Raw genomic sequence first — 13,481 nt, 5'->3', positions numbered from 1 at the left:
ATATAATCTCCATAGCACATCCCAAACTGCGTATTTTCATACACCCGCGAATTTCCCAATAATAAATTATACTCCTTGTCCGCTTACCTCGGGTTAACCGGCTTTTATAAACTACCCGGGTAATTTATAACTATTACCCGGGAAACGATCACGTGATATCACTTTATAGCATATTCGGCGCGTAAATATGAGGGTAGTCTGCAATATGTATGTTGCTGCTTACTTAGGTTATGTGGCGCAGGTAGTTTTACACGTGGACAGCTTTAAATTATGTTAGATTCAAGGCAATAATAGTTGCTGGTTAATGTTAGTGATCTCACGGATTTGTTAATGAATGGACAACCAATGAATAAGACTTGCAGGTTAAACCAAAACACTACTAACTATTAAAATACTTGTCTAAAATGGTAAGTGAACAAAACATTTTTTCAGCAGATCCGTGTTGATAATTTGTCTTCGGATGATTCTTATCCTAACCTAAACTTCAGCTTTGATTCAACAAACTAAGAAACTACAATTATCGGATTTAAACTATTGTGTGAGTAATACTAACATTACGTGTTTTTAGTCACTCGCGTGACATGTTTCGGAGAGCCTAGGTCTTCATTTTCAAGCACCAACAGGACCACGAAACATGTTGCGCGAGTGACTAAAAAACACGTGAGTGAAACCGTAAAATTATCTTAAAACTAAAATTAGTCTATTAAGTATATTATCTTATTTGGGTATATCCGATCTTAGGTTAGATCAGAAAGAGCTATTGGATTAGAAGCACACACGTCGATAGCTCGAAGTAAATGAAACCACTCTATCGGAACACAAACGCTTGAAAGCAAACTTCACCTAGCTACAACTACGTACTTAATGTAATCGCGCAATATCCTTTGTTCACTTTCAGACTCATTAAAAAGGCGATGCAATTTAATGAGTTGATAGTGTGTGTTAACCCCTCGCTACGTTTGCAAATACTACCAGGTAGCTTTACTTAAAATTGAGCTTTACGTTGATATAGTTAGAGTGTAAGTTTGATTGTAGTTTTTCGGTGGAGTATTGGTATGTAGGGGTCGAAGATTAGTGGCACACGCCTACCCGCCGGAGCGCTGAGCGGCTGATGGCGCCCAAGAGTGTAGTTACAATTAGAGCGGTGCCCACAATGAAGTGATGCCCGCGTAATGTAGCTTATGTAGCCCCTTGTCTTTGTATGTTGATTGTGCTGGAAAGAGGTCGGCTTGATAGTGCCTGGTGTGTGTCTTAAATGCAAATGTGGAATTTTTATTTAGCAAGTTTCTGCTGCGTTGCTGTATTAGGTGCCTACACAGGCAAATTGTGGGACGCGGGACGTGTTTTGTGTGGGAATCGCATACTTACCTACCTACTAGTAAAATTTCAATAAATAAATTTATTTGAAAATGAAACTTATTGATTATTTGAGAACAATTCGAATTCTTATATTTTTTGTTATCTGTGGGTAGTATGACTGGTGATGGTTCTTAGGTCCTAAAATAGTATTATCGAGTTTTATGTCATTGATTTAGCTCGATTGCGCGTACGTATCTGCTTTCACCATAAGGAAGGTTTTAAAAAAGCCACGTAAACATAAGCTTGAAACTTCAACCATAATCAGACAAGCTTAAAGAACACAATTCCTGAGTACCTACAGAACATTATTTTATCTGAATTCTGCGGCGGGGAAAGGCTTACGGCCCGCGAGCGATTGCCCGATGTTGGCTGTAGGTATATTGTCAATTGGAAACTACTCCGACCCGAGCAAGCGCTTTTAGATTCGAAAGAGTATCTTTCAAGTATACGGGATAAATTTCAGATGAATTTTTCCCTCAAATGTGGCGTATTTCTGATGGTTTACGGCATATTTTTTTAACCAGCGGTTGCAGAGGTGAAAGACAAATTTGTTGTTGTTTTATTAATTGGTAGCTGACAAAATTATACAACTTCTTAACCTAAGCCTCTACCTCTAAGTATAATGACTCTGAATTATACTATAGGTAAATACTCCGCCAATTTATCTTACAATAAAATTATATCAAATATCAATACACCTGACGCAGACTTCTTTGGACCAAAGTTTTGTAATCTTTATGAAAACAACACTTTGGCCTATCACGGTCGATTCCTAAAAAATAACATAAAGCCTTTGATATCCTCGAGTGTACTGGCGGCTATGAAAGGCGAGGTTTTATCGCGTTGCCATGGCGACGGGCTGCGTCGCGCTACGACCTCCGAACGCGTCCAAAAACTACCATTGTGATTGTGACTCATATTTACTATGTATGTGTGTGAGCAGGGTCTTTACATTAATTCTATAGAACTGATATTTGACCGAATGGACACTCACATTTTTAGAATACGTAGAAGTTATAGTTCTATAGGCATATAACTCTGAAAACTAAAATTATTTTTGGTGACTCCTAGATATCGCAGACATGTGCTGTTTTTTAGCGGTCCAATTCTAATAAATCATAGGTGCCAAATGGAATCTAGAATTTTATTAACGAATGATAATATCGAGGCCTGAAATATAGGTAAATGCAACTTTCCAAACTATGATATGGAAAGATGCCTAAAGAACAAAGTAAAAGGTATCGTTTTTATTTTTGCATGTCATATATATTATAATTAAATGTGAATATGGCCAAAACATCATATCAATAAAAGGTTTCAGTAATGCACGTTAGAAAGTACAGTGTCTATTTGCAGTGCCAATGAGACGGGGCAGTTAACCCTTGAATTTGGTACATACTGAAATATTAACGTTTGGCTATGGACGCACGCGGAAAAACAAAGTCGAAAACTGGGCCTGTTATAGGCCCGTCGCATGCGCTCAAAGACTAGCACTTGTCAGACTGGTAGTTTCTGTCAGAGTTTAAATAGCGAAACATTTGTAGTTTCTCCCAGATAAATTAGTTGAACATCATTACTCTTTATGTATCTCTAGTGTATAGACGTCTCGAGCACTTACGTCATGGTGACTTCACTGACACTTCCGGTCTTACTGTCAATCGATGTTAGACCAGCGAGCAGAGCGGTAGTACCGCGTGATGTTTGTGTTGCCGAACCGTTGGAAAAACATTATATCGTATGATTTACTGAGGTAAATAGTGTACTTTACAGGACACTGTAATGGATTCGCTATGTGCATGACTGTCAACCTAGCGTCCGCAAGTCTAGGGGAAAACGTCAATGGACTACATCTTATAAAACTACTCCAAAACTAAAAATTACTGAACAGATTTTCATACGACTTTCATATATCAATAGAGTGATTCTTGAGGAAGGTTTCTGATACAAAATATACCTATATAACTTGATAAGATTTTGTTGGAAAAATAACGCTGGCTAGGAGCTTTAATCAAAAATGCTGCCTAATCCGTTTGAGTTATAACAACACAATGTATGGTGGGGTTTTCTCTCTTTCATGGGTCTACAAAAAAGTCCGCGATGTTGAATGTCTATCTTTTAAGGATAATTTACGATACCCATTCTTAACTTCTAGAAAAAGATCACATAGTATGTGGCATTTGCAAAACTATTTACACAGATACAGCATTAATAATTATCAATTTAAAGTTAGTTATATTGAGCATTTCATACAGATTACGACGGTCTCTTACACCATACAATTTAAATGTATATTTCAGGAGTAATCGTAAATTAAAGTTTCTTTTCGAGCCATATAACTTGTACGAAAGGTTAAAGACACTATCCGCAGTTAGTACTAATTTTTACCACCTTATGCCCTGGGATCGCTTTACTTACCCCCACCATACACTTCGCACGGTCCCAATACATTAGACAAGAGAAATTAATAAGTAAGTATATCAAACAAAGTGGATTTTATAAAGAATGAAACGTTAGTGAAAAAAATTCCTTGTGATTCGGATGTTCAAAAGTTAATATGTAAAGTAACTGTACCTATATACGATACTGAATAACTATAATAAGAAAGCCTCAATATTTTTCTTTTTCTAACAGTTCGTACTTTAAGCCTGTTAAGTGTTAATTCAAGTGAAGTTTTTATAATGGTGTAAGATGTTAATGAGTAATTTAGTGAATTATATGAACATTATCAGAACAATCTAACATTTTTTTTTGTATGCATTTATATGCAGTACCTATTTGTGACGAGTCTTTTCACCAACTACTTACAAATAAATCTAACTTCAATTCGAGCACAATAAAAACAATCAAATATGTTGAGCGAAAGTCCATTCTAGCATTCCACCTGTCTAGTCTTTGGAACGAGCATGCCGTGTCGGTATTGAGTGGTGGCGCGGGAGGGCGTCCCCCGGGACCGCCTCCCCGGGGAGCTGGAGGGGAAAGGTTAAAAGGGAAAAGTTATAAGAGACCGTTGTCAGTGCGCGAATGTTCCACGATGCGGTTTTTCCGAATTTCAGGTGAAATTGATATTTTGCGGCGACTATTTTTAGCCGCACGTGCGTTTAGCTTCTATGAACGTTAGATTATCTAAAACAAGTTTGTTTTAAAGTAATTTTACTAAATATCGTCCTGGGTACTTAGCCAACATGCCAATCGTTAACGCTCCGTAGCGTAGCGCAGTCATCTCTCTCTATTACTCTTCCATATTAGTGCGATAGTGACAGTTGTGTTTCGTTCGCTACGGAGCGTAAACGATTGGCACGTTGATGTTGATAGTCAGTATTCGCCACTTGATTGACACTACTCTTAAGTAACCATTCAATATGGTAAAATAGCGTTGTTATAGTAATTGTCAATAAAATGAGAACATAAGAATAAAATGAGTGCCCATACAATTTTTTTATTGATCATAACGCTGGAAAAACACAAATCATAATAAAACGTTAAAGGCCACCACACCAAAATACCGTAAGTCAACTTTTTGCTCGCTCAAGGAATGTCCGATGCAAATCATGCAAATAAACATAGAATGTCGCTAGGGTGCGGGTGGCGCCCCTTCCTCCTCGCTGGTCTCGAAAGAGGGCAACCTCCTCGCCACTATACTGCCTTAGTGGATTTTTTCCATCGAGTAGTGCGACGTGGTAAGATGTTGATGCGGAGAGGAACATTATCTTGAATGTCGGACGTTTTTAAGATTTGGCCACGTTTAGTTACGAGCGAAAGATGTTTGGATGAAATATTCTAGTAGGTTTCGTTTCAGATCCATTATGATTTTTATAGTGGCTTAAATGAGGATTTATAGCACTTACTAAGTACATACTATCTGAGGACTCTAGGTAAGTAGGAATGTTTGTGTAAGTACATAGGTACGAGTATCTTACTATTTCTTTTTAGTTCGACATTTAAATTTTGACAAAAACAGATAAATATATCAGAAATCATCATGAATTCATTTTACCAATATTAAAATGAAGGTTGTACGGTATAAGTAGGTAGTATATGTTATTGAATAAATGCGTCATACTTACACGCTATATTTTCTATTTCATAGCATTCATAGAGCAGGCACATGATAACACACGCGAGGGTTGAAAAGTGGGGGTAGTTTTTACGAGGAAAATGGAGTTCCCTCTCTGTTCTTGATGCGATAGGTAAATATTCGCGTACTTTTATTGGGGATGGTTTGATTCGCTCCCCGGTCTAGGGCAGGCTTTAGTTTTTATGGAAAGTGAAAGTGAACACGTTACGTCTGAATATTGTTAGCGCTCTGTAGAATAGTTTACTGGAATAGAAACCTACTGGTCTTGCATATATATAAATACGTTTCTACAGACTTTTTTAAACTTACGAGATTAAGACGGAGAGAAAGAAAGAAAAGGCATTGTATTTGTACCACACTGATATTCAATTCTTCCTTGAGAAATAATAGTGTAAAATGAATACTAAAATAGTATAACTAATTTTAAATCACAACTTTATGACGTCACCCGTGAGAGGTGTAGACATTAGGGGGTGTGCAGACAATCGTAAATTGCGAGCGGAGTCGAATAAATTAACGCCTGTCGCGTCGCTCGTGTGAATGCGCCTCTAGCAGATAAAGAAGAACATATGAATTAGTTTATTACTTTACGTAGGTAAACAGATGTTGTTGTTGTAGGTAAACAGATCCTAATTAGGTTTATGTGAGACAGAGGGTTGATGTCAGAAACTAAAGCTTTGTAAAAAGATGTTGCATATCGTGCGATTGCTTGATTAATATCTTGTTAGAAATATGTGAGTTTGAGGTTGTTTCATTGTAGTAAGTGAACCTATTACATTATGGATAAGTGGCTATTTGTCTTTGAGCTCAAAGAGGAAACATCTAGCGTCCCCATTCGAAGAATGAGATACGATAACGATAAGTTCTGGTTTAGATAAGTTCTCATTTAGATATCGTTTGTATGTTGTATAATTGACAGAAGCAGCTCGATTTGGGCAACCAATGTCACTTTGACGTTAGAAATATCGTAGATAGACTTTTGAATGGGATCCCAGCGGAATCGAATTAAACGTCAATTTTAACATGCCGTTTAGTAATCGATCTTTTAAAGATCTTTCCAAAATCTTATAGGTGTCTTAATCATTCTTCGAATCGAGCCGTAGTGCGTTTTAATTTTAACCTCGTAAGGTCCACTATCCTATTTTTAATTTGGACCTTGTCGTATAGTAATGAAAAAGCAAGGAAATAAAAGATATGCTACTTTATTCCGTTTATGCGAGGCTCTAATTAGATTCATCAGAGTGTACATTGTAATGCACATTGGGACTTCTGAGGTTACAAATATTTTTGAAATGTTAAATGAAACCTAAAAATGTAAACCAAACGTTCCAACGTAACTAATAACGTAAGTACTTACGTAGTACGTACCAGATTCCGCCAAGTGGACCTGCAATACATTTTTTATCCGTGTCCTCGGCCCAATATTTCAGTATCCCCTTTCCATGCTTAGAGCCTTCTTATTAAAATCAAGGCTGCCATAGATATCACTTACCGCCCTCGCCGTTACTCTTAAACTATTATTACCATCGCCTCGCAAGCATTCGACTTACCAAAACCAGTATATGCTAGTCTCTTTTTACGTATACTTGCTATTTAACTGGGGATCACAGTTACACAAGCTTGTTTAATTTGGAGGCTCAGTTGCTTTTGGCAATATAGGGCTTGGACTTAGTGGTCACCACGTACTGAGGGATGTCCTGTCGGTGACCCTCTAAGATATTAATGGTGGACTTAACTGGATTTTTTCGATTCCATTTTTATGGTCCGCCGCTCTTTGTAAGTGCAAGGTGCAGTGATATTTTGCGTTTTTAAATGAAAGTTCATAAAGATTTGTGATGTTTCTGGCAAAACTTCTATCTGTTGTTACTAAGTATTATTTATACCAGTAGCTCCTTATCAACAACCGTTTATTGTTTGAGAGCGATGTAGGTATTATGTAGGGAGGTTAGAGTACCTCAGGAATGTATAGGAAGCTATTTTCAAAGTCGTGTCTTTTACTTTTTTGGAATTAACACAGTTTAACGACATCAACAAATCAACCGAATCACCACTCATTAAGATCTTTACTGGGTCTTTTATCTACTTTATTCATTACCTATGAACACTGGAAACATGGATTACCGACATGTACGAAATGTTTTAAACAATAAGTAGAAATATGTATGTACAGTCAGCATCAAAAGTAGCGGATGAAACAACGCGCCAAAAGTATCTGACATTCTGGATAACTTTTCCAAATATAGATTAATTTCTAAAATTCGCGTTCAATAGTATATCTTTTACAGTCTTTGTTGTTCTATATTAAAGACATCCCTTTTTATTAAGCTGTTACAGAATGGTAGATACTTATGAAACGTTATTTGATCCGCTACTTTTGATGCTGACTGTACTCTTTAAGAACCGTTTCAATAAGAATACCTACAGTACTATAGATGGACACACATAACAAGCGGTTTTTGCGTTACGTTAAAAAAACGATATCTATACTGACATTATATACCTGAAAATCTCATACATTCCACATAAAGATAATCGTAGCCAGTTCAAAAGCTCGGCGCTTTTCAACTCCGTTCATTCACTCCGCACATTCTAAATAAAATCTCCATTCATTCCGCCGGTGTCGCTTGACAGTACTAGAGACAATGAAGTAATAAGAACTGTCTATCTTCGAATCTAATGTCTTTAATTGAAAAGAAAAAATGCATTTTTTTAAGCTGCTAAGTAATAAGTTATAGTTAATTACATCAAGCGCTGAAGTCGGCGACGATGGGTCAAATAGCCATATTTGAGGTCAAATCAAGGCAAGAAAATTAGGTAGTCGTGATTCTCTAGACTAAAAAAATAAATAAAAAAGAGGTTTTTATGGTAGATGAAGCGGCCACACACCATCTAGCGACGTAGCTCCTTATATTTTGTGTTTTGCTCAAATCTTCAACTTCAACATATGAACTCATATGAGAAGTTGCACGAATCGTACTGACGACCATCTGATTTTCTTTGATCTGTAAAAGGTTCCGTTCCATAATCAATGGGTCTATGTGATTACTGTCAAACTTTAAACAAATATATTTTGACGACCGGTTTGGCCTAGTGGGTAGTGACCCTGCCTACGAAGCTGATGGTCCCGGGTTCAAATCCTGGTAAGGGCATTTATTCGTGTGATGAGCATGGATATTTGTTCCTGAGTCATCGGTTTTTTCTATGTATTTAAGTATTTATAATTATTTATATATTATATATATCGTTGTCAAAGTACCGCCGTAAGTTGTGTAAGTTGAGATCGCTTTTTAGCGATAAGACCGCCTGTTGTTACCTGGTTCTATTTTCCTTTAAAATTCATTTGTAGTTTTACATGTATGTAAAATGTATAATTGTTGGTGCAATAAAGAATATTTACTTAGTTACCCACAACACAAGCCTTATTGAGCTTACTGTGGGACTTAGTCAATTTGTGTAATAATGTCCTATAATATTTATTTATTTATTATATATATATATATAGACATATATATTACCTTTTGGACTATACTTAATTGTATGTAGGTGTATAATTGGATAGTATTTGGTAAGGTGTCAGAACGAATTCATAGAGAACAGAGGTTTTTAACGTGATGTGATGTATAATAATTTACCGTCATACCGGCATTTGTCACGAACTTTGTATACATAGAGACTGAACGTCTCGATATATCGAAGTCTTTATTTTTACTTGTCATCGCAGTACGTAAACTCTAACTCGCGATATTGTGACATAAGGTGTTTAACATAAATAATGCGCACAGATGTGCCGCCGCGGGCGGAGCAAATACTACACGGTTCATATCTGGTTCGTTTTTTGGGGAATACTAGGAGCAGTTATGACCACCCGTTATTTATACAAAGATATTGATCAAACTCGTGACAAAAACGCTTACCTATACATATAACATACGACGTTGCGGAATCTGCGTCGCGTTTAGGATATGAAGTTGCGTAATTTAAATTGAAGCTAAATGATTAGGTACATTACCAGTAATTAAAACTTTATTTTACGGGTTGATTTTTAAGATTCACTTAAAACATAGCAGAAACATCAGGTGCGGTGATCCTTATAATCTAATATTGAAGTGCTGCCTGAGAAAGGGAGTACTCGAAAATATCTCAAGTATTTGGACATGAATGTATTAAATTAGTAGCCGCTAATATCACACTCGAAGGCGTTGCACCAGCTCTATATGCACCCATCTGTTGGCACAACAATATTCGGCAGCGGCGTTGCCCGCGGCCATGTAAAATATTTCCGCTGAAGCATTCATCGCGATCGCCTGCCTGATCGTACGCTCAACGTTACGCACCAAACTTAACAATACACCTCCATACACCCTTATCTGCTTACAAATAAGGAGTACTTTCGAGTGAATCAAATTTAAATATAATGTGGTAAAGTTCCGCTATTGTGTGTAATCCGATACGCCGATAGTTCCAATCGACTTTCGTATCGAAATTGTTTGATTTCGTTTCCAAGTTTTCACTGGCGAGAGTTAAATTCCGTTTGTTCTTTGACTGTATAATCCTGTTTGTATTGTGTAATGGTGTTTTAAAAACCTTGTGTATCTGCTAGATGATACCAGTATCAGTACTAGCTTGAGTTATTTTTATTTACTGAATGAAGCTATTAAAATAAGAAACAGAAATAAATGCACGCCTGACTTATTATTGCCGAAATTTGCGAAACCAAAATACTGGGGTCAAAAAATAAAAGTATTTCTTGTCACAAGCCGCAAAACAATAACTAAGTGTATAAATAACAACCAAGTGTATGGACGTAATTCTAAAATCTCCTCGTAGTAACAAAGCAGTTGAAGTGGCTATTAAGATGACACTATTGGTGTTAATGGAGCAAAAACTGAACGGAAGGCGGTAACCAAATTTGTGAACAGCAGAAACAAATTAATGCCTAATATGGGTGTACGGTGTAAAGTGGAAACAGCTGTGCTGCCATTAGGTGACATAGTTTTATCGCTTCGCACCTCCGGTGTTCCGAGAAACTATTCATGACGTGCTATTATGAAGATCAAAAAAATATATGAACTTTGTGCAACGGTCGCCGAGTTTGGCTAAGATTGGAAACAATCTAAAATATTTCATAATTTATCTAAATTGTTGTCGATTTTTGCAGTTGCCAATTTACCTCGCAAGTAATTATCTGTACAATTTAATTTTCAAAATTAAATTATGAATCCTGAGTTTTTGACTAATTTGATTTGTAATAAACATAAAAGGGCATTCTTTTAGCTAAATATTTGGTAGTATTCTATTCAAGGTCTGCATACCCATAACCCGAACCACCAGCGTTTACTCAACTATTTTATTCACAATTGTGCAACTGCTAATTTGATTTCCTTTATTTCAGATTTTTCCTGAAGTTTTTTTTAAAGTGCAATCAAAATTGTTTGAAGAATGCCGGCAACCCTAGAGATATGAGAAGATTTCAAGTAAGTTATCAATTATCATACCTACATAATCCTCGTCACACATCATAATCATAATCATCATCTCGTCATAATCATCGTTTCACACATATTCACTAAATCAAAAAACGCACTTAGCAACCCTAATATTATTTCTAAAGACCTATAATTCTATAAAAGGAACATGTATGGAGTACACATAAAAAAAATATCATTTTTTTTAGTTTTAACTGCTGAACTATGTATTGGATAGTGACTTACAAAATACATCTACGTTCTAAATTTCATTAAAATATAACTTAAAGTTTTACAAACAGATGGACGGACGAGCGGACAGACAGACAAGACGAAACTATAAGATTTCCGTTTTTGCCATTTTGACTTACAGGATTCTAAATATAGCTACCGATTTGGTAAACTGCCACCAAAAAGTATTTGCGCCCATTGGGGTAATTTCTTTTTCATATACTTTTTAGGGTTCCGTAGCCAAATGGCAAAAAACGGAACCCTTTTAGATTCGTCATGTCCGTCTGTCTGTCCGATTATGTCACCGCCATTTTTTTCCGAAACTATAAGAGCTATACTGTTCAAACTTGGTAAGTAGATGTATTCTATGAACCCCATTAGGATTTTTACACAAAAATAGAAAAAAAACAATAAATTTTGGGGGTTCCCCATACTTAGAACTGAAACTCAAAAAATCTTTTTTCATCAAACCCATACGTGTGGGGTTAGGGGATAGGTCTTCAAAAATGATATTTAGGTTTCTAATACCATTTTTTTCTAAACTGAATAGTTTGCGCGAGAGATGCTTCCAAAGTGAAAAAAATTGTGTCCCCCCCCCTGTAACTTCTAAAATAACAGAATGAAAAATCTAAAAAAAATATATGATATACATTACCATGCAAACTTTCACCGAAAATTGGTTTGAACGAGATCTAGTAAGTAGTTTTTTGTTAACACGTCATAAAATTAAAAAAAATTTTTTTTATCAAACCCATACGTGTGGATAGGTCTTCAAAAATGATATTTAGGTTCCTAATATCATTTTTTTCTAAACTGAATAGTTTGCGCGAGAGACGCTTCCAAAGTGAAAAAATGTGTGTCCCGCCCCCTGTAACTTCTAAAATAACAGAATGAAAAATCTAAAAAATATATATGATATACATTACCATGCAAACTTCCACCGAAAATTGGTTTGAACGAGATTTAGTAAGTATTTTTTTTTAATACGTCATAAATGTACGGAACCCTTCATGGGCGAGTCCGACTCGCACTTGGCCCCTTTTTTTTGTTTTAAGTTGCGAGTGATACACCCACCTATACACAATTACACAAGTTAAAACAACCGATGCAGTATGCAACCTTTTAATGTAGTTTAGTGATGAAAAAATGTTACCCATATAAAACGTAGGTATTTAAATAATATCTTTACTTTAACATTTAGTATCGAGAGGTAACTTGACATGGGATTCATCAGTTTTTGTCCAGAGGATGAGGTCACGTTTTAAATTTAGTGAAAGTAGAGAACTAGAGAAAATAGTGAATAAATAGGTTCCAAGTTTGCGGCACGCACGATTCCAAGGTCTGGAGCGATAATTATTCACGGTAGACGGGTAAATGGTCGCTTGTTTACCAGACGTCAGGAAAAATTGCCGCGTTCCTACACGACTGTCTGCTTCGAGTCGTCTTAAGTCACGAGCTTTCGCGGCTTGGATTTGATAAATCTTCGAAAGTCTCATTTGTTGTAAGTAAATGACTACTGTCTGCTAACGATGCCTTAGTTTCCATATAAATATCAACATAAAACGTAGCTTTTTATTTCCAGATTTAGTTTTCTGTCTGTAAAGAAGAAAAGTGTTCAATATGAGTTATGTTAGCCTGGAAGTATAATTGGTGCGTAATTGGTAATGTGGTAGGTACATACGTGCTTTCTTTTATAATGTAAGATGAGGTAAGACTGTCACCTGGTCAAGACAAACACTTGTATGGCATCCGCATACTTTTTGTCTTGCCCCGAGCACAATAGACTATGTACGTTAATTTTTGAATATGCTCTTTTGTCTATAAAGTTTTGAAGGTGAGGTATAACAGAGCAATCTTTTTGTCTGATGAATCATTGATGAAAAATATTATTTTATAGGTAACTAAAACATATATTGTTTAATTAATCGCTTGTAATTTGACAGTGTGTACCACACGATACAAGACGGTACTGACTCGCCCGCTCTTCACTTGTCACATACAATAGCATCGCCCTTAACTGTACGAGTAGGAAGGGTTGCGTTCACGACTCTTGAATATTTGAAGCGGCTCCAATTTGGGGGAGGGATGAAATTAAATTTATTTATACGAGTTTATTTATTTACTTACAACCCGACCGTGCTCGCTTATTTTTTATAATTGGTTATTTGTTCTTTGCACGAGTGCTTGTTTATTACCCTTTCTAAAATCCTTTGTTGCTAACTTTTAATTGAGTGCATAGAGCGTTAAAGCAAATAAATCATAATATTTCATAGTTACCAACTTAAAGTTGCAGAAACTAATTAGTGACACCCCTAACGCGGCACGGTGAAGGTGCAGTCAGTTACTTATGA

At 36.2% G+C, this 13,481-nt stretch overlaps 1 protein-coding gene across 6 annotated transcripts in view; it reads left to right on the top strand.

Moving 5' to 3' along the window:
• Window positions 1–13,481, top strand: part of LOC133522825 (transcription factor collier) — a 73,722-nt gene that overhangs the window by 48,387 nt on the left and 11,854 nt on the right. For all 6 annotated transcript variants that reach the window (XR_009800133.1, XM_061858289.1, XM_061858287.1 and 3 more), the window contains exon 8: window positions 10,827–10,908. Coding sequence is in view for 5 of the 6 variants with exons in the window: in XM_061858289.1 (XP_061714273.1) it covers window positions 10,827–10,908 (82 nt within the window). In the remaining variant the exon portion in view is untranslated. The remainder of the gene's footprint in view (window positions 1–10,826; window positions 10,909–13,481) is intronic.

This window comes from Cydia pomonella, chromosome 11, assembly GCF_033807575.1.
Source record: "Cydia pomonella isolate Wapato2018A chromosome 11, ilCydPomo1, whole genome shotgun sequence".
In the NCBI taxonomy this organism is placed as follows: domain Eukaryota; kingdom Metazoa; phylum Arthropoda; class Insecta; order Lepidoptera; family Tortricidae; genus Cydia; species Cydia pomonella.
Note: the sequence above shows the minus strand (reverse complement) of the source record. Positions and strands in the feature narration are given on the sequence as shown.